This window comes from Morus notabilis, unplaced genomic scaffold (assembly GCF_000414095.1).
Source record: "Morus notabilis unplaced genomic scaffold, ASM41409v2 Scaffold1225, whole genome shotgun sequence".
Lineage (NCBI taxonomy): Eukaryota > Viridiplantae > Streptophyta > Magnoliopsida > Rosales > Moraceae > Morus > Morus notabilis.
Window position 1 is genome coordinate 424,766 of NW_010357682.1, and position 21,290 is coordinate 446,055.

Sequence of the window (21,290 nt, forward strand, 5' to 3'; positions counted from 1 at the left end):
ATAATATATATATATATATATATATATATATATATATATATACTACACAGTAAAGTCATTCAAAACACTCCCTTACCTGGTGAATCTCATAATTAGCCTTCGAACAATTAATTTCTTATTAGCTTTCCCCTTTTAATCGTTAGGAAAATCAATACAAAATCAATATCTGGACGCGCAAGTTGACTTAAATCAATAGTTTGGTGGGTGAAATAATAAGCAGTGTGACATCATCATTTTATTATATTATAAATGCAGGGTATTTTTGAACTAAGTTATATAGTTCAGGAAAAGGATGAATCATTCTCAAAGATTAAGGGTATGTTGAACTAGAGCACATTATTCAGAGACATTTATAAAATTAATCCAAAAAATAAATCTGCTCTCTCACTCTATTAGATTAAGTATAGTCTAGAGCAACTAATGTTTTTTTGTTAATGAACATTACTAGGCAAAAATTAGGGTTAATCTCAACTATACCTCTTGAACTTTGAGGCTATTTACAGTTTGCCTGCCGAAATTTAAAAAATCTCATTCCTCTCCGAATCTTGAATTAGTCCCAATATACCTCCTTTAGTAGAATTTCTATTTAAAAAAATGGGAGAAAAGGGGTAGTGCAGTCACTGCCTGGTCATCTGAGAATTTGTGTTAAAACAAATTAAAAAAGACCACATGATCACACACTTGACCCCTCTTTTTTCCATCTATTTTTAACATAAATTCTAATAAAAGCATTGATTTGGACTACTTCAAAACTCAGGAGGTAAAGTGAGAGTTTTTAAAGTTCAATGAGTCAACTAAAAATGTCCTAATGTTTACAGGTTTCAGATAAGACCATAAGAAAATAGGAAAACCCCAGAAATACCACTCAAGACAGTGAAAAAATATTATTTATGGCATTTCGCTCAAAAATAAACAATTGTCATTCAATTAATAAAGAGAAAATAAAAAGACACAATGATATTTAATTGTTTAGAATGATATAAATAATAGACATGTATAAAATCATCGCAAACTACGTACTTTTCTCTAAGAAAAAAAGCCTAAGTAGGCCAAGCGGCCGGCCTTGAGTTTCTAGCTCAAGTAACACAGCTATACGTCCTCTTTGAGAAAATTACAGAATTTACGAGCCTAGACTTTTATTCCTTACTCTTAATAAATATTCTTTTATTAGTATAATTATTTAACTAAAAATGTTATAAATCAAGATTACGTGCACTTTTAAAGTATTTATCAAAATTACCGTAACTTTGCCATGGCCTCACTGGGCCGAGTACCCAATTCCGTCTTAATTTGGGGCGGGCTCATCCATCATTAGTGCCTGGTTCGGCCCAAAACAAAAAAGGAGAGAAGGAAACACCTTGAGCTTTTGCTCCCATGGCGTCCGCGTCCAATTCCCGCCTCTGAAAAAAAAAAAAAAAAAAAAAAAAAACAAAAATCTTAATCTCGCCGAGAGAGAGGGAGAGATGAGCACGACGGAGCTTCCGAGGAAAGAAACAAACGTTCTTAAAGGCCACGAAGGCGCCGTATTGGCGGCGAGGTTCAACGGCGACGGCAACTACTGCCTGAGCTGCGGCAAGGACCGTACTATCCGCCTCTGGAACCCTCACCGCGGAATCCACGTCAAGACCTACAAGTCCCACGGCCGCGAAGTCCGCGACGTCCATGTCTCTCCGTAACATTTCTCTGTCAACTCCATTTCTTCTCTCTCCTGTCTGTTCACCAACTGTTTGTGTTTTTGTTTCAATGAAATACTGTGGTTTGTCTCTCTTATAGGGACAATTCCAAGCTGATCTCTTGCGGCGGCGATCGGCAGATTTTCTACTGGGATGTCGCCACTGGACGTGTCATTCGCAAATTCCGCGGCCACGACAGCGAGGTCTGTTTGTTTCCAGAATTGTGTCTTATTTTCGTACTTGCATTTTTGCTCATTTCTGTATATTTTAGCAAATTATTTTACTCTTTTCGCAACTTAAGTCACAACTCAGTTTTTTTTTACAAAAATTTAAATTTAACTATTTTGCTACTGTATTTTTCTCTCCTAACTCAAGGTATTAACTTGAATTATGAAACAAACATATCCTTAATTTTTTGTTTTCTATGGTGTTTTTTGTTGGGGTATAGAGCTTAATTATTGTCTCGACACAAAGTTAGCACCTGAATCGACCTTTTATGTTTCAGTTGTCCTAAGCTTACTTATATTGAAAGCGTCAGTTTTGGAGAATTAGGTTAAAGAGAAGCACAAAGGGCCCGTTTTGTTCACGCACTTAAAACCATAATTTTGATTTTGTTATGGTATTTTTTCTCACACAAAAAATTTGAATGAAAAAAGTTCCCGCCAATGAGTTCTCTCACAAAATTTAGAATCAAAATCATTGATTTAAACGCGTGAACCAATGGGCTAAGAGAGTCCGCGAGGCTTTTTTATAATAAAGTTCTGCACTGGCAAAAAGTGAGCATTGTTCTAACATTGAGGGTGAACTGCTATAAATTATGCGCATGTTACCGTGTTTATTTGCTTTTTCTTTATTTGTTTTTGTTGTAAGTGTAGGAGCAGGACTTTAATCTGTAACAATACTTAATCTTAAATAGAATGAGAAAGGAATAAGACTAGAAGTCAAATTTTTTGATTCTATGTTTTTTTTCCTAACTACATTAGCAATTAGAATGAGAACTAGGAAGAAAAGTAATTCAATTAGTGAAATGTTGTCTTGCATAAGTCGTACTAAATTAGATTATAGATTAGATTAATAAGGCCTTTGGGACTTGGGTGTTCATTTTTGTTGTGATGGTATGTGCTTTGCCGTGTGGGTAATTGTTGAAGTCAATTTGCAATGGAAATGGAAAGAAAATCAAGTCATGCTTACAGCTCTTCTTTTTTTTTTTTTTCATATTCCTTATAAGTAAACATGTCATTGATGTGTAGGTGAATGCTGTGAAGTTTAATGAGTATGCGTCTGTGGTCGTTTCAGCGGGGTATGATCAGTCATTGCGTGCTTGGGACTGCAGGTCTCACAGTACTGAGCCAATTCAGGTTTGTTTGTTTCAAGGTTTGGGGTTTATGGCTTTGTAGTGACTTGTTTATTACTGGGAAGTTCTTTTTTTTTCTTTTTAAAGGAAAAATTTTGGCTAATGTTGCAGATCATTGACTCATTCGCGGACAGTGTGATGTCTGTTTGCCTAACAAAAACTGAAATTATCGGAGGAAGCGTTGATGGGACTGTACGAACATTCGATATTCGTATTGGTAGGTATGTCATGTTTTTAATGAACTAGTTCATAATTACCTGATATCTATGTACTTTAGAATTCAAAATTTGTGAATTTGTTAGCTTCATGAATAAAGATGATGACTTTTGTTTTCCTCGTATTAAGAATGCCAAACTTTTTTTTTTTTTTTTGCTTGAAATTAAGAATGCTAACTTGAACGCAATGAATTGCATTTGACACCATCACAAAAATGATTGAGACTTTTTTTATTTCTTCTTTTGCTCCATTATGTAGAGAAATATCTGATGATTTGGGGCAGCCTGTCAACTGTATCTCAATGTCAAACGATGGTAACTGCATATTAGCAAGTTGTCTAGATTCGACATTACGACTTTTGGACAGGTAAAAAATGTTATGGGATTACTTAATACAGACGTAAGCTGAATTTTCTAGGACCCATTAACTAAAGTTTTTTCATGTCCTAGGTCTACCGGCGAACTGCTGCAAGAATATAAAGGTCATACCTGTAAGGTTAGCACACAATGACTTTTCCTGTTTACTGATACTAACGACATTTTGCTTATCCGCCACTGACTTGCGTCCTTCTTCTTTTTGCTACATTGGCCATCTTCGGATACATTAACTCTGCATTTTCTTTTTTAATTTGCTTTCGATTCGAATTCCAGTGTATGGATTCTTATGCCTCTTGATTTGAAGTACTCTATGCCCTCATCATCTATCCTGTTTTGCCTATGTTTCTTTCACTCTTCATTTTCATTATCTCAATTGGTTGTTTCTGTATCAGTCTTACAAACTAGATTGCTGCCTTACCAACACTGATGCACATGTAGCCGGTGGATCTGAGGATGGTTTCATTTACTTTTGGGACCTGGTAGATGCATCTGTAGTGTCAAGATTCCGAGCTCATTCTTCAGTGGTAAACGCTGTTTGTTTCCCACTTTCCCTACTCTTTGACGGGACTCAAAAGAAATCTTAGAAGGGAAAAATCCCTAAATTAGGGAAAAAAACGCAACTTTCTATTCAATTATCAAAATATTAAGTCTCTCTATTACAATAGCTAGTGTAGCTATTTAGAGCTCACATACAAAATGATAACAAAATACAAACTAAAATAAACGACAAACTAATAACAAAATAAAGTTAATAAGCTAGAATAAGCAACAACGTAAATATAAAAATGATTACTTATTACTAAATCCCTCTACATCATTCTAGTCAAAACTTTGTTTGTGGTTGAAACAAAGGTTATTTGTTCCCTAAACATGTTTCAGTACCTCTCTCTAACAACTCCTGAGCAACTGGCATAAGTTCATTAATTTTTTGTCCGGTTATTAGAAGTGTTTAGTGGCTTGTCATTTCACCCATTGAAAAATTCAATTTCTTTCATATATTGGTTGATGCAGTTAGGGATGCTGCCAATCGGTGGTTGAAGTTTAGTAACAATTACTCATTCGGAAATTAACAAAACCACTCATCTAATTCTCCAACATGGATATATTTTATTCCGGAAGTCCATAGTTATTGCTCTTAGCTCATGTGATTCAATCTTAGGTTCACTCAATTTAAGGAGAATTTATGCTGGTGTCAAATATTTGGCCCGTTCTTTATATATATATATATGGACGAGTTACGTTTTTATTATTAGTTATCACTCAGATGTAAAAATTTGAAACGTAGTGTGATAAGAATCTAATTTTATTAATTTTTTTAGTCAATTATATAATTTATTATAATCATCGGATTAATATCTTACTGCTAAAATAATGATACCCATTGATAGATAAATATTAGAGTAACCATTAAAACCATATATATGTATGTATATAAACACAAACACTTGTTTGGTCTTGTTCATTTTACAATTCAAGTCACAACTCAAGTTTTATTGCTACAATATATTCTCTCACAATAATTTAAATTCAACTTTTTTATTGTAGTATTTTCTCTCACAATAATTTAAATTCAATTTTTTTACGCAGTGTTTTCTCTCATAATAATTCAAATTTAACGCTTTTACTACACTGTTTTTATCTTACATACACAATTCAAATAATAACTTAAATTATAATTTGAGTTGTGAAATGAACACACATGTTCGGAGGGCGGCAGCCTCCAGTGCTTTAGCCAAAAGGAGATACAAATTACCACCCGATTCATATTCCTTTTTTTTTTTTTAGTTCATAATCCAATTTAAATGTTCCATAAAAATATTACATTCATACTTTTATAATTGATTTTCTTCGACCTAAGCTTACTTTTTGCCGGCCTTTAAGTCTACTTTTCTCCCATCTTGGTGGGTAAACTACTTTTTTTTTTCCTTCTCATATTAGTTTTACAGCTAGAGTTTATAATATGCACGCTATGTTCATGTTTTTTGTTGACAAACAGATATATGTCCCAGTAATCGAATAGCGACATATTATTTAGATGAATTTATGTCAATAAGTGAGTGCAAACTTAGGGGATGTTTGGTACATAGATTCGTTCATTAATTCGAATTATGGTTTATAGTTTGTTACAGTATTTTCTCTCATAAAACATACACGTAAATCAAAAATAACTCTAATCACATGATTCTAATCCATGAATTAAACGTCTCCTTAATCTTGGCATAAGTTCACAATGTAAGTTTGAATGCCTCTCCTAAGTTTTAGAAACATTATAGATATTTTCTAATAAGAAACATAATTAAAAAAAATTGTAAGTTTATGTTTGCAAGACCCAAGCTGAAAAAATAAGGACCCCTTTGGAAGTGGTCCCGTTCACTTCGCTGATTCGAGTTTAGAATTTGAGTTTTTTTACAGTAAAAAGCTCTCACATAAAATCACATCTCAACTCGAATTCTAAACTCAAATCAGCAAAGTGAACGAGATGGTTTAAATTAGAATTCAAATAACATTGTAATAAACTTTTTAAATTTAATTTTTTATGAGAAAAAAAATTTATTTGAACCTAAACTAGATGAACCCATACTCCAAACACACTTTAAATTGAAAATTCTCAAAATCCATCTTAGATTACATATTGCTGCAAGCTCTTTTTTTTCATCTTTTTTTTTTTTTTTTTTTTGAGGCAAAAGGCTTAAAAGGTTGCTAAAGATGAGTATTTTGTTGACAAGGCCATATAGCTGGACTTAATAGTTCCGTTGGGAAGATAGAAATTTAGGTCCTTTGCTTGACTTCTCTGAATGCGCAACACATGATCCAGCTGTGATATACATTTTACTATCCTCAAACTACAACCAAATACTAAAAGAAGAAAAAACTCGCAATTTTTAAGAACCTTAATCAAACATTGAGGCCCCATTCGTTTCGATCATTTGAATTGAGAACTTAAATTAAAAAGTGAATTCATATGAGAGAAAATACGGCTACAGAAAATGTGGAATTTGAATTTTTCTGAAAGAAACACTGTAGTAAAAATTTGAGTTGTAATTTGAACTAGCGAAACGGATGGAGCCTGAAAAATCACACTTTGTTATATTTCATACGGCCATATAAATTTTGATAATTGATATCAAAATTAATAAATTCACTATCATGTTAAATTAAAGTTTCGTTCATTTCACTCGATTCGAGTTTTCAGTTCTAAGTTTCTACAGCTAAAAGCTTCAGAAAATGTCACATCTCAACTCAAATTGAAAACTCGAATCCGCAAAGTGAACGAGGCCTAAATCCACCTGTTAAATTTCAAGAAAAAAATCCACTTGTTAAAAAAAGAATGCTATTTTTTTCTCATTGGTTTCCGATTCTGAACCTGACCTCAATCAATAAGCTAGAAAATAGGGTAATCTTGACAAAAACATATTGAAAGTGTACGGATCATGATTTTTACCCTTTACTCTTAATTTATAACATTTTTAATCAAATAATTACACTAATAAATTAATATTTATTAAAAATAATAGATAAAACATCAGACTCATACACTCTTAACGATAAATTTTTATTTTTTTTTAAAAAGTGACATCACCAGAGGCTTACAGCCAATAAAGGCACTGTGTCCTTTCTGGCCCAAACCTTGAGAGAGAGAGAAGAGACATTAGGGATTTCTCCATCTATTCCCCCTCTTTTTTTTTTAATTAGAATTTGGTCCCTTCTCAATTTTATTTGCATTCAATAAATATAGAGGCCTCAATTGGTAAGCATATTTGAACTAATAATTCTGATTTTATTACAGTATTTTTTATCTCATACAAAATTTAAATTTAAAAATTTATTCTTTTATAAAATTCTCATCAATAAATTAGAATTGAACGCATGAACTAAACGTACTCATAATGTTGTTCTTGACATCTTATTTGTGTTTGACCAAACTATCCCTACCAACCACTTGTAAAGGTGTTCGCCAATTCTCAAATCTGAGTAATCCGTCCAACTTACGGGCTCGTTTAGTTCGTTGATTCGAGTTGAAATGTGACTTTGTGTAAGAGCTTTTTACTGTAGTAAAAAAGTTAGATGTGACTGTTTCTTAGAGTTTTTTACTATAGCAAAACTCGAATCGATAAAATGAACAGGGCCTACATCAACGCTTATGGGTTTGGTTGGGAGCATTTTTCATTTGGTACGAGATAAGAAAATCCTAGTTCAAAAAGTTTTGGGTTGATTAGCTGATTAAGCATCACCAATTCACGAAATCTAAACCCTATATATATATATATATATGAAAATTTATTTTTGTGTGTATATATATATATATATATATATATGTATGAGTTGGCTTTAAGATTTCTAAAATTGGCCACTTGTCGAGGCTACTCATTTATTATGATGGATTGTAAAAGGATGTTTGGTTCACGAATTTATAATTATGATTCAGAATCATTATCAGTTTACGTGTGTTTTTTGTGAGAAAAATACGAGCCACGAATCATGATTTGAACCATGACACAAATCCTCAATTCAAAAAATGAATTATGGTATGTTTAAACTATTTCATATATTATGGTATGTTTATTAAACTATTATGGTATGTTTATTTTAACTTTTAATTTTGAAATGATTTTTTGAACTAATAAAAAAATGGACCTCCTAGAGTCTTAAAATTATAGATCTAATTTCTTAAAAAAAAAAGAAAAAAAATCCTATACTTTTAAGTTATAATGGGTTGGGTTAAGGGACTTTATTGGTATCGAATTAAAAGATTCTCAATCCAAAAGGCAAGTTAAATTGATCTTTAATTGACAAAATTCTATTGCCTAACCACTCGTAGTTGGTAGTCACTTTACCGAGAAACTCTTAGGAGACATTTGGTTCATAGATTAGAATCATATGATTAAAATTATTTTTATTTTACGTGTATTTTTTATGAAAGAAAATACTGTAACAAATTACGAACCATTATTCAAACTATAAATTATGATTTAAATCATAATTTGAATCCACCAACTAAATATCCTCTTACAATTGGTGAACGATGGTCACCTATTGGCTTAGTAATAGTAATTTATTAGGCAACTCTTGCGATGATTTTTGTCGGTGGTCACCTACTAGGAATAGTCACATCTTAGGTGACGCACAAGATAAGTGGTAGCAGTTGACGGTTTGCTCAGTGATTAATAATTGATTCATTTGCATTGGAGAATTTTATCATTTTGATTGATTGATACTTTTCACGTAGCATTAAAGTGATATTCCATTAGAAAAATATTAACGTCATTTTTTATTAAAATAATAATATATTAATGCAGTCCACGTATTAATGCTCTGTTTATTTTACTGATTTGAGTTTTATTACAATAAAAAACTTTAAAAAATAGTCACATTAATTTTTTTACTACAGTAAAAAACTCTCACATAAAGTCACATCTCAACTGCAGTTAAAAACTATAATTAACGAACTAAACAGGCTTCAAATAATAAATGTACTGAGTGACAAAAAAAAATTAATACTAGCATTTTTCTTAAAACATATAGAAAAATTGAAGTTAAAATATAATAAAATTTATAGAATAATTTAAGAATAATAAAAATTAATTTCATTAATCATTAAAATAATAATTATGTATATGTTATAAAGTATCACATCATTATTATAATTACTATCTCGGTTTTGTTATCTCTGGAATATTTTGAAAATTTTATTAAATTTTAATTTCATCGTAATTATTCTCTAATTTTGTCATGCAACTATTTCTTAAATTTCCATCAACATAGTACTTTAAACTTTTTGGCACTATAAAAATGTCCAGTTTATTTTTTGAATAACGTAGGGATATCAATTCAAATCTCAATTTTTGTGTACTGACTGATATGGTATCTGTCTGTGTTATCATGTTTTACATTTGTGAGTGTTTAATGATTGTCACATTAATTAATGATAAAAGTTTGCATCTATTAATAAAAAGATGATAACATATATGTCACATTAATTGGTATATAAAAGTTGAGATTTAAGTTGGTAGAGCATTACTTTATTTTTTTAAGAGAAAATGAGACAAATACATCTTAAAGTGTATAAATTTAAATTTTAACTCTTATTATTAATTAATATCATTTTTAGTCAAATAATAATATTAGCAAAAAAGATATCAATAAAGAATAAATAGTAAAAATTTAGACCATACACTTTAAAAATAAGATGAATAATTTTCTCTTTTCGTTAACTTACTGACTCCAAATCAATTTAAAAAAGAAAGTTGATCATTTATTTATTTTTCTTTTTTTAGGGAATAGTCGATCATTTATCGATTGGACTTCAACAATTGCTTGTACAAAAAATAGTATACTACAGTATAGAAATCACATTAATTTTAATTTGGCGTTGAGTGCATGTAATAAATAATTGTTACTAATTCATGAAATGGCTATCACCCTCAACTAAAAATGAAAATGTCGACATCCAAAAAATATCAAAAATTCGAATTCATAATAAACCGGAATATATATATATATATATATATAATAACAGAAATGATTAGAAAGAGTTGAACGTTAATGGTTTCAATGGCAAAGTTACTACAAAATATAATATATCATAAATTTAACATAACAAATGTTGCAATGTCAACAAGTATTTTTTACACGTAAATGTTAAATTTTTTACACACAAATATTAAATTTGTTATTAAAAAAAATTAAAACATGTATAAAACTATATTGATAAATCTAAAAATAAAAAAAACTTTTTTTTTATGAAAGATAAAGTCTTTTTATTATAAGGCATATTTCTAAGCGTTAATCAAAATGAAATTAAACTGAAAAATATATAAAATACACAATTTTTAATAGACACGGTTGAAAACAACAAGAGGGATGATTAAAAACAAAAAACTACCTATAGTCCATTTGCAGTAGTATTTGAGACCTGAGAGGCTAGCGACTTTTTTTTTTATACAAATACTCGTTTAGTTTGTTAATTTGAGTTGAGATGTGATTTCATATAAGAGCTTTTTACTATAGTAAACAAATTAAATGTGACTATTTTTGATAATTTTTTATTGTAATAAAACTCAAATTCTAAGCTCAAATCGGTAAAATGAACGAGGCCGTAAACTTCTTTTTTTTATTATTATTACTTCATTGTGTTAAAAAGAGTTTAGGCTTGTTCATTTGTATTTTTAAATTATGACGACTTGAGTGTAGATTTTGAGTTGAATTTGAGTTATAACTTGAGTTGAAGTTGTAACTTGAATTTGTGTTTAGTTGTGTACATTTGAGTTATGATTTTAGATGAGAATCTTTTTGAGTTTGTGTTTAGGTGGATCAAAACTTGAATTTGTATTTAGACAATATTTTAATAAAAACTCAATGATGATAAAAATTTTTAATAGAGTATATGATTGGGTTTTATTCTTATTTTCGTCGTGAACGCATAAAAAAAGAATCATTTCAATTGAAATTAAAATGAAAAAATTATTACGTTTTTAAAAATATTATTTATTGATTTAAGTTTGAGTTTGAAAACTTAAGTTGAAGAAGAAAGAATCAGATTTTAACATCAAACTCAAATTAAAATTGAAGTTAAAACTTAAATTTTACAAAAATATATATATAAAATTGAATAAAATTATAATTTAATTAAATTTTTTTTTTTTTTAGTTGTGAAAACGAATAAGGTCTTTATGTTGCTAATAAAGCGTTCCATACAATGCTTTACAGAGGAGGGGAGTTGACGGTGGTGGCTTTTGCTGAGCTGTCTCCAGGTTCTTCGTCTACTCACCCTTCCACCAATTAGAAAAATATCTCATCCTTTGGGCAACTCCACTTTTTCTGTCACATAAAAAGCTGCCCGAAAAATCTATCCAAAAAAAGACCATACGGTCAAGAGTCAATACCCTATTTTTAGGAATTATTTAGATAGAGGATTCGTATCCCGATTTAAATCATGATTTATAGTTTGTTATAGTATTTTTTTTTACAAAAAATACACGTAAATTAAAAATAATTCTAATCTTATGATTATAATCCATGAACCAAAGGTCTCATTAATAATTATATATTATTATGAATAATAACTATCCACATCACTTAAAATTATTATGTGGAAGTTAATATTTATGTTAAGATTTTACTCAATAGTAATCATAAATAGTAAATATTATATAAATAATAATTGTAAATAATACTTAAATTTTTTTTTACAATAAATCTCTAAAGTTTTTCATTTTATATATCTTTATAAGATTAATAAAAATTTTATCTTTAATTTTTTTCTCTAAAGTTTTTTTCTTGGGATATTTGGTTGGAGGATTCAAACAATGATTTAAATCACGGTTCATAATTCGCTACAGTATTTTCTCTCATAAAAAATACACATAAATAAAAAATGATTATAATAATATGATTCTAATCTATGAACCAATGGTTTGTATTTTCTTAGTTTTCATAACATAAATGAAATAATTTTCATTAATTTTACATGTTTTTTATTCTAATAAAATCCTCTCATAAAAAACTAAAAAAGATGAGAATTTTAAGCCGATTAAGAGAAAGTTACGAATAAAAATGTTTTAAGCAAGAGAGTTTTTTTTATAGGACTGGTATTTATAATTTTTTATTTTTCAATCATTAGTTCTATATTAAAAATTATTTATTTTATATTTTTTTTAATATGATGTGATTTTTATTAAATTTAATATTTAAAAATTAATATTATCAGTAGTGAAGCCTACTGTGAAATGTTCTTTTTAAGCGAAATTGTATTAAATTTTTTTAGTTTTATTTGAATTTTTATTTTGATTAGATTGTAACTAGATGATTATATAATTGCTTATTGCAATGCTCCGGAATAATCCTATTCCTACCATATAAATCTTAAAAAAAAGAAAAAAAAAAAGATTTTGTCACTAGATTTTCTGGGAGCATATTCTGTGGTTCACAGTTCACTTTCCACAAAAGCAAACAACAGAGAGCCAACGGCCAGCTGTAGCATCTCTTTCACAAATGTCACTTTCATCTTTCCATCACTCATCAGTTTGCTTCCAAATATGGGCCCCACTCAATTACAAGAAAATAAAAATAATAATAAAAAAAGAAAAACACAAACACAAACACACACTCAATTAAAAAGTTTGGATGTGGGTCCCACGGCCCCACACGGACTGGGACAGCCTGAGTTTTTAACCATGGATCCCACTTCACATGGTCCACCACGTGGCGTGTTTTCATTAGGTCCGGGTTTGATCCTTTTTTGCTCCTGCAATAATTAGTCTCCATTCTTTTTGGTGAAAAATTAGATGATGTTTGGTACTTAGATTCGTTTTTTAATTTGAATCATATTTTGTAATTTATTATAGTATTTTTTTTCATAAAAAATATACATAAATTAAAAATAGTTCTAATCATATGACTCTAATTTATAAACTAAACGTCTCTTTAATATAATTAATGTCTCGTTTATTTCGTGAATTTAAGTTTTTAATTCGAATTAAAATGTGACATTTTATAAGAACTTTTTACTGTAGCAGAAAAAGTTAAATATAACATTTTCTAAAAATTTTTTACTGTAAAAACTTAAAACTTGAATCGGTTAAATGAACCGACCTAAGCGTAGTTTTTGCATGTTTTTTTATACCAAACGAATTGGCGTTTAGGCATTGGATGTGTATTTTAGAGAGAGCTTTGTGACTTGTGAGGTAATAGCCTAAAAATACCTGATCGTTCGATAATAGTGTTAGAATATTTTTAAACGTTAAATTTGATTAAAATTATATTAAATTAAAAAACACACAAAATTAATATAACCAGTAATGGAGTCACAATCAAGTAATTATTGAAATAAATTTTACCCTTAAAAGTCTTTATAAAAGCTCAGTTATGCTCTCTCTATATACAAAAAAAAGAATATATCTTTAATGTTTTTTTATAGCGGTATTTTATTTTTGCGTCAACACGTAATTCTATAGATAGAGTTATTTTTATGTTTTATACAGGAAGTTCTTTTTTTATTTTCTTTAGTCTTTTTATTTATAAAAAATATTAACATAATTTTTTTTGTCACTCTATTTATTATTTAATACGTAAATTTTATTATCTAATTTTTTGTTAAATTATAATATATTATGTTAATAGGGTATATATATATAAAATAATAAAGCTGGCATAACATTTCTCTTTTTTTATTTTGTGTTGGGATGTTTGATCGGATGATTCAAATTATAATTTAAATCATAATACATGATTCGTTATAATATTTTTTCTCATAAAAAATACACATAAATTAAAAATAATTCTAATCATGTGATTTTAATGATGAAGAAATTCAGTCGTATAATGATGGTTCTTTTTTTTCCTCCCTTTGAATTCACGTTCTGAAGAATGAATCAACATTGTGTAAGAAATTTCAGAAATCTACTACTTTCAACACGTGTGCAGCTAATCATCATTGTCTAATTTTCATATTTTTTTTAATCCAACTCCATCCAATTGGAGCGTGCCGAATTTCAATATGGGACTTTTGGATTACCCAAAACGGAATTTTGATTAGTGGGTATTGATGGAGATAATCATAAAGGTAATCGAAAAGGTAGATTACACATTTGTTAGAGAGAGAGAGAGAGAGAGAAAGGGAGAGAGAGAGAGATTTTACATAAAGGAAACAAGAGAGAAATACAGATGGGGTCAAATTGGGGCACTTTTTGGGTTATAAACTATTAAACAATAATTATGAAATTTAGGAATTTTTTAAGTTTATTATAATTGCTCCACCGACAGCATATGGTAAGCATGTGGGATTGGAGTCCACTGTCCCGAGAGCTGTGGTTGGAGTAAAAAGCAGAAAGGTGACAAAAACATGTGAAGCTGGCAGCCCTTATTAAGAGTTGGTTGTGCTTCCCAAATAAATAAATATATATATATAGTTCCGTTTATTTTATTAATTTAAATTTTTAATTTGAGTTGAGATATAATTTTATGTGAGTTTTTTACTATAGTAAAAAAATTAAATGTGATTGTTTGTGAGAGCTTTTTACTGTAGCAAAACTCGAATTCTAAACTCGAATTAGCGAAATGAACGGGGCCATATATATCTGAATTTATTATATTCAACTATTTTTTTTTGGAAATATTATTAATATTATGATTATTGAGACATTTTTGTCACATAAATGGACCCCTTGTGAATGGGGGGGCAATATCAACATCAATTATTTTAAGAAGTCTTTGTTCTTAGGGAAAATGGGTTGGGGCCAATTTGTCCCAATTCGTTAGAGGTCATGATCATAGTCTTGTTCTTCTCTCTCTTTTATGGAGATTGGACATGATGATATTATAGATGTTCACCCCATATGGGGTTGGGACAATATAAATTGTTGAATTGGTCGATTGGACATTCTACATATATATATATACATATATACATATACGATAGATTGCATATAATGTGTAAGAGATGTCCTAGTTGTAAAACTGACCTATGGGGTCCTTATCTTGCAATAAAACACCACGGGGCTTAAATTGCATTTTTTTTTTCTATTTTCTTAAAATGACAATTTGCATATTACAAGGAAAAAAAATCCCAATATATTTTTCTCAAGTGTTATTTAAGGTAAAACTAGATCCTCGAAGATATCAATGGCATGACAGAGAGAAAATGATGTACAATTATACTGCATAAGTAAGAGTGTCAGACTAGAAAACAACAAAAAAACAAAAAAAAAAAAGTAAAGAGTGTCAAATTTACCGAGTCAACATTACATAGATCTAGAGCTCTAACCCCTGAACAGATAAAAAGAAAAATAGATCAAGATTTAAAATATATTAAAATTAATAGATTAATAATTTATATAAATTAATAAATAAATTAAATTATTATTTTTGTCTATAATTTATATGATTATGAATTATAACTTGATAAGTTATTATTCATAATTATTCATAACTTGTCTAACTATGAATCATAACTTGACAAGTTTATCTATAATTTATCTGATCATGAACCATAACTTAACAAGTTATGATCTATTAATTTTTATAATTAAAAATTGGTCTATATACTTTCTTAAACTTTTTATATTGACATATTTTTTACTATTTTCTTATAATGAACTACTATTATGAGCTCATCTTCTAATTATAATTAGGACAGTGCTAATATATTATGAAAAATAATTATGTGGATTTTATGTGTTCTACTACCGTACGTTTTATAAATAAAAAATAATGGCGGTATTTTTAAACTCCTCTTAACATTTTATTCTCAACTGGCTTTTGGTTTCAAAATCAATAATGTTTTAATAACTGTGTCGTTAGATTGATAATTTGCTGATTTTTCTAATATTATTCTGTGTGGTTAGATTGATAATTTGTTGATTTTTTTCAAATATTATCCTAACAGGTTTATTTTTTGAAATTTCGCAAATTTTTCTACTTATTAACAAACCAGATCATATCTTTTATTGAGGTGTCCTTTGCACGTAATGGTAATTAAATAATAGGTCAGAGTCATAAATGAAGTGCTAAAATTTAGGCGGTCAGGACTGATACTATCATTCAGGTTCGTTTATTTTTGTTATTTAGTCTTGTTCTTTTCGCATATTCAAGTTTATAATTTAAGTTTTTTTACAGTAAAAAATTCTCATAAATAATCACATTTAACTGTTTTACTACATTAAAAAGCTCTCACATAAAGTCACATCTCAACTCAAATTTTAAACTCGAATCAGCAAAGTGAACGGGGCCCAAATTTTCAGTCTTAAATTTTTATAATAAAAAATTATTTTAAAAATGTCACATTTAATTTTTTTTGTTACAATAAAAAATTTTAAAAAAATATCACATCTCAATTTAAATTAAAAATTGAAGACTTTAATTTCTGCATACTCATCAAACTATATAGACCGTGGCAAAATAATAACTTGGGATGTAAATTTACTAATTTAGTACAGGTATAGCTCTAATATATAATTTTTTGGGTCAAATTTGTAAATTTAACTTCACCTAATTCCAAAATTAGGCCTGCCAAGTGCCAACTGTCTAGCCTGAAAAAAAAAAGTCATTTCTATAACATATGGTTACAAATACTGTTGGATTCTTTTGGTGTAAAAATATTTTCCAAAGGAACCCGGTGACCAAAACAAAAAACAAATTGGGATTAAGTAAGAATCAATAATGTTTAACCCGTTTAATTTGTTGATTCGAGTTTTCAATTTGAGTTGACATGTGATTTTTTATAAGAACTTTTAACTATAATAAAAAAAATTAAATATAACTTTTTGAGAAAGCTTTTAACTGTAGCAAAACTATAAATGAAAAGTCGAATTGGTGAAATGAATATTTGCTCGCGTAAAGGATGCTTACTTGAGATGTGGAACCCACGAGCCGTTTCATTTTATTTTAACGTTTTTTTCATAGAGGAACGGTGCATTCTTTTGGTAAGTGCTCCCGGATCGATACATTAGTTTAACTCATGCCTCGTTCATTTCACCGATTTGAGTTTTTAGTTTTAGGTTTCTACAGTAAAAAACTCTCAGAAAATGTCACATTTAACTTTTTCTGCTACAGTGAAAATCTATCAGAAAATGTCACATTTAAACTCGAATCCACGAAGTGAACGAGGCCTCAGTTTAACTTAGTTCGAACAGTAAACACAATTGTAAGACTTTTTATTTTATTCTAGAGTTTCCAACTTCTTATGAAACGATCCCAAGCTCATGTCCTTTGTGTCTATATCATTTTGTCTCATCGTCATCGTCAACCAACATTTTAAAGCGATTAAGTCCTCGTTGGTTTGTTAGTTCAAATTTTATTGATTTAAACTTTTTTATTTGAACAGAAAAATTTAAACTATGCGGTTTAAATTGATATTTGATGTGCAGTTAAAATTTTAATCTGAACAGTGAATAAAATTTGAATTTGCATTTGGTAGGTGTGAAAAGTAGAGAGTAAACACCTTTTTACTGTTCAAAAATGGTTTGAACGGTTGAACTTTAGGGGGAGTTAAACTCTAAGGCCTCGTTCATTTCACCGATTTGAGTTCTTAATTCCAGTTTTGCTACAGTTAAAAGCTCTCACAAAAAGTCACTTTTTATTTTTTCTGTTATAGTAAAAAAATTCTCACATAAAGTTATATCTCAACTCGAATTAAAAACCTCGAATAAGCGAACTGAACAAAACCTAAATTGAACAATTTATGAGTTGTTTGGTTGGGGGATTCGTATCCCGATTCGAATCATGATTCGTGGTTCGCTACAGTATTTTCTCTCACAAAAAATACACGTAAATAAAAAATGATTCTAATCTCATGATTCTAATACATGAACCAAACGTCTCCTTAATTCAATTCAAACGAATAATATAATTTAAACTACATACTTACTAAATATAAATTTAAATTGTACTCATTATTTAAATTGAATTAAACTAATGAAATAAACAGGAACTAAACTGGCTCACATTTTGTCGGTGGCTGACTAGCTTCTCAATACTTTTATTTTATTGTGTGTTGGTCCCGATTTTACTTTTGAGAAAACCTATGACAGTCCCTGGGTTCAAATGTCGTCAAAATCCGACAAATTCAAACCAAATACATGGCCAATAGAAATTATTTTTAGGAAATAGTTATTGCTTGGTAACTACTATTTGAAACCTATCCACAACTTTCATAAAATAATTCACTCTTGGTGTGCAAATAATCATTGTCCCATTCGGCAAAAAAGCACTATTGGTTTTATTTTTATTTTTTTTTTTGAGAAAAAATGGTTTTAAGAACTATCTATAATTATCAATAATTATATGCGGAAAATTCGACCATAAAATTATGTGTCAATGAGAGGATTCATTAATTTGATAAAATTAAATGTCGTTCTCAATCGATTCAACTTACATTTTCTTAGATTTTTTTTTAAAAAAAATTTGTTTTAACAAGGTAGATTTTGATTTTGTTCTATAATATGTACATGAAATCAATAATTACTATTAAATATAGTAATTTAATGATGTGGCGTGATAAAAATTTAATCTTATTAATTGGTCATGATTTTTTTGATTAATTACTTAATTTATTATAACCATTAAATTAATAGCTAAAATAATAATAATTATTGATAAGTAAACTGTTAAAATTATATATATATATATTTTGAAGGATGACATATTAGACTTTTTAACCGATCCAAATCGACAGTTAGGGAATAGAATTTTGCATAAAAACGTAAAAGCAGTTCAGCCAAAGAAAATGAAACAAAAATTCCATTATGGTAAATTATGGTAATGACATTTAAGAATTGACTTGGATTTGGATATCTGGATAGAACGGAACTCACACGTTGTTTTCTCTAAAAATTCGAGGAACCAAAGTTGAAAATTGAAAAATACAGCACCTGTAACTATTAGTTTTTCCTTGAGAAGCACATGCAAAAATTTTGAACAAAAGAAAAGAAAAAAAAATGTTTTAATATGAAATAAAAAATACTATATTAGTCGAACACAGTTTTAAATAGTTAGATTTTTAATAAATTCATGATATTTTTATAAATAAAGTATTCAAACTGACGACTTTACAATTCGCTAAATGTAAATCTCTTATTTGTATTTATAACATCATTCGTTCGTATATTTAACTTTTTTTATGTACTCATTTAACACTCACACCCCGTTCATTTCACCGATTCAAGTTTTCAGTTTTAAATTTTTACAGTTAAAAGCTATCAGAAAATGTCACATCTAACTTTTTTTGCTACAGTTAAAAGCTCTAAAAAAATATCAAATCTCAGTTCGAATTGAAAAATCGAATCTGTGAAGTGAACGAGACATTAATGTTGCATGTGTTAGACTATATTTATCGAATGCTACACTAAAATAAATTGAGTGTTAAACACACACATAAAAACGATGTTACACAAGTCTAAAAAAATTACACATGTCCAAATATCAAATTTAAGACAATTCTTATTTTTATATTATTAAACTGTCTACCGACCTTATCACAGAACTTAAAAAAATTGAGAAGAATATAATAGATCACATAAGAAAAAACTGCAATAGTGAATTTTTTAAAGCTGGTACAATGAAATTAAAAATTTGAAAAGTAGTGTACTTATTCCAAAATATTAATTAAAGCTAAAAAAAATAAAAGTCCCGTTCATTTCACCGATTTGAGTTTTTAGTTTTAAATTTTTATAGTAAAAAATTTTCAAAAAATATCACATCTAACTTTTTTTACTACAGTAAAAAATTCTATAAAAATATCACATCTCAACTCGAATTGAAAACTCGAATCTACGAAGTCAACGATTCAAAAGAAAGAACGGACACCCAGAACCAAAAATGTCCACACTCGTACACTAATGTGTTTTATTAGCCAATTATAAAAAATAAAAAAAAGGGTTTTATTAGCAAGTTGTAGTACAAAGCTCAGAACTGTCTTTCATTTAACCCAAAAAAACAAACCACATTTGTTTTTCCATTTGCGCGCAATTACTGACCAATCAAGAATCTCAACAGTCAAAATTCAGTCCCTACATATTTTAATTGGCTAAAAAATATCTCACACGGTCACAACATAAAAATGAACGACAGTAAAAAAAACAAAACACAAAATACAAAAAAAAAAGTAAAAAACAAAACAGATAAAAAAGGAAGAAAATAATGTAATTATAGTAGTTACTGTATTTTTACAAGAAAACAAAAGAAAACCGCGTAGTGTGTGGTACAACATGATGTACGCCGCGTGGGCAGATCCTACTTCCAGCTATCTTTTCATCACTGAATTAATTACCCATAAATTATTTTAGCTTATCAATGAATTTCCTGATTTATATATTTAATTTTAGATTTTTAGTTGACGTTTAATTTATAAATTTAAAATTATTTTTTTATGTGTATTTTTTTATAAAAAAAAATATTGTAGTGAATTATAAATTATGATTCAAACTATGGTACGAATCTCCATTCTAAACGCACGATTAGTTTTCTTTGTGAAAAAAAGAATCTTTGAGCGTGCTTATCAATAATATCAATTTCTATCTTTATATTTGATTAAAATAAAAAAATATGCATAATTTATAGTTTCTGATAAATATTCAAGAACTGAAAACCCGTTTAGTTCGTTAATTCGAGTTGAGATGTGACTTTATGTGAAAGCCTTTTATTGTAGCAAAAAAAGTTAGATGTGACTGCATCTGAGAGCTTTTTACTGTAGCAAAAACTCAAATTCTAAACTCAAATTGGTGAAATGAATGGGGCTAAAATTTTATCAATACTCCATATTTTCAATGCCCACCATAAGGATCCATTTGGTTAGAGAGATGGATAGTAGAAAGGATGAAGAGAGTTAGAAGGATATAGAGTATGATGGAGGGAGAATATTATATTAATCATTCGTGTTGTTTAGTAAGCAAGAGAGAGAGTTGAAGGATGAATGATAGTTGTTTGTAAAATTACTATATTGTTCATTTAAATTATTTGTTAATAACTTGTTTTGAGGGTAAAATAATCTTTTAGATGCAAAAGTTGATGGATTCTATGAATTCTCTAATAAATGGAGGGATTTAATTTTATGGGCCCAAAAGGATGAGCTCTCCCTCCATCTCCCAATTCCTTCATCTCCTCCCTCCAACCAAACAAATAATTTGCTCTCTTCCTCCATCTCTCCTCAAACCAAACACACTCTAAAACCATCTATCT

At 28.8% G+C, this 21,290-nt stretch overlaps 1 protein-coding gene across 1 annotated transcript; it reads left to right on the forward strand.

Annotated features, from left to right (window-relative positions):
• The first annotated feature begins 1,262 nt into the window (after positions 1–1,262).
• On the forward strand, positions 1,263–4,658 carry LOC21399568 (WD repeat domain-containing protein 83). Its single transcript, XM_010090434.2, has 8 exons — positions 1,263–1,672; positions 1,774–1,876; positions 2,924–3,031; positions 3,139–3,248; positions 3,502–3,609; positions 3,693–3,738; positions 4,013–4,153; positions 4,632–4,658. The coding sequence occupies exons 1-8, from the start codon at positions 1,464–1,466 to the stop codon at positions 4,656–4,658; spliced, it is 852 nt and encodes a 283-aa protein (XP_010088736.2). The 5' UTR covers positions 1,263–1,463.
• The last annotated feature ends 16,632 nt before the right edge of the window (positions 4,659–21,290 follow it).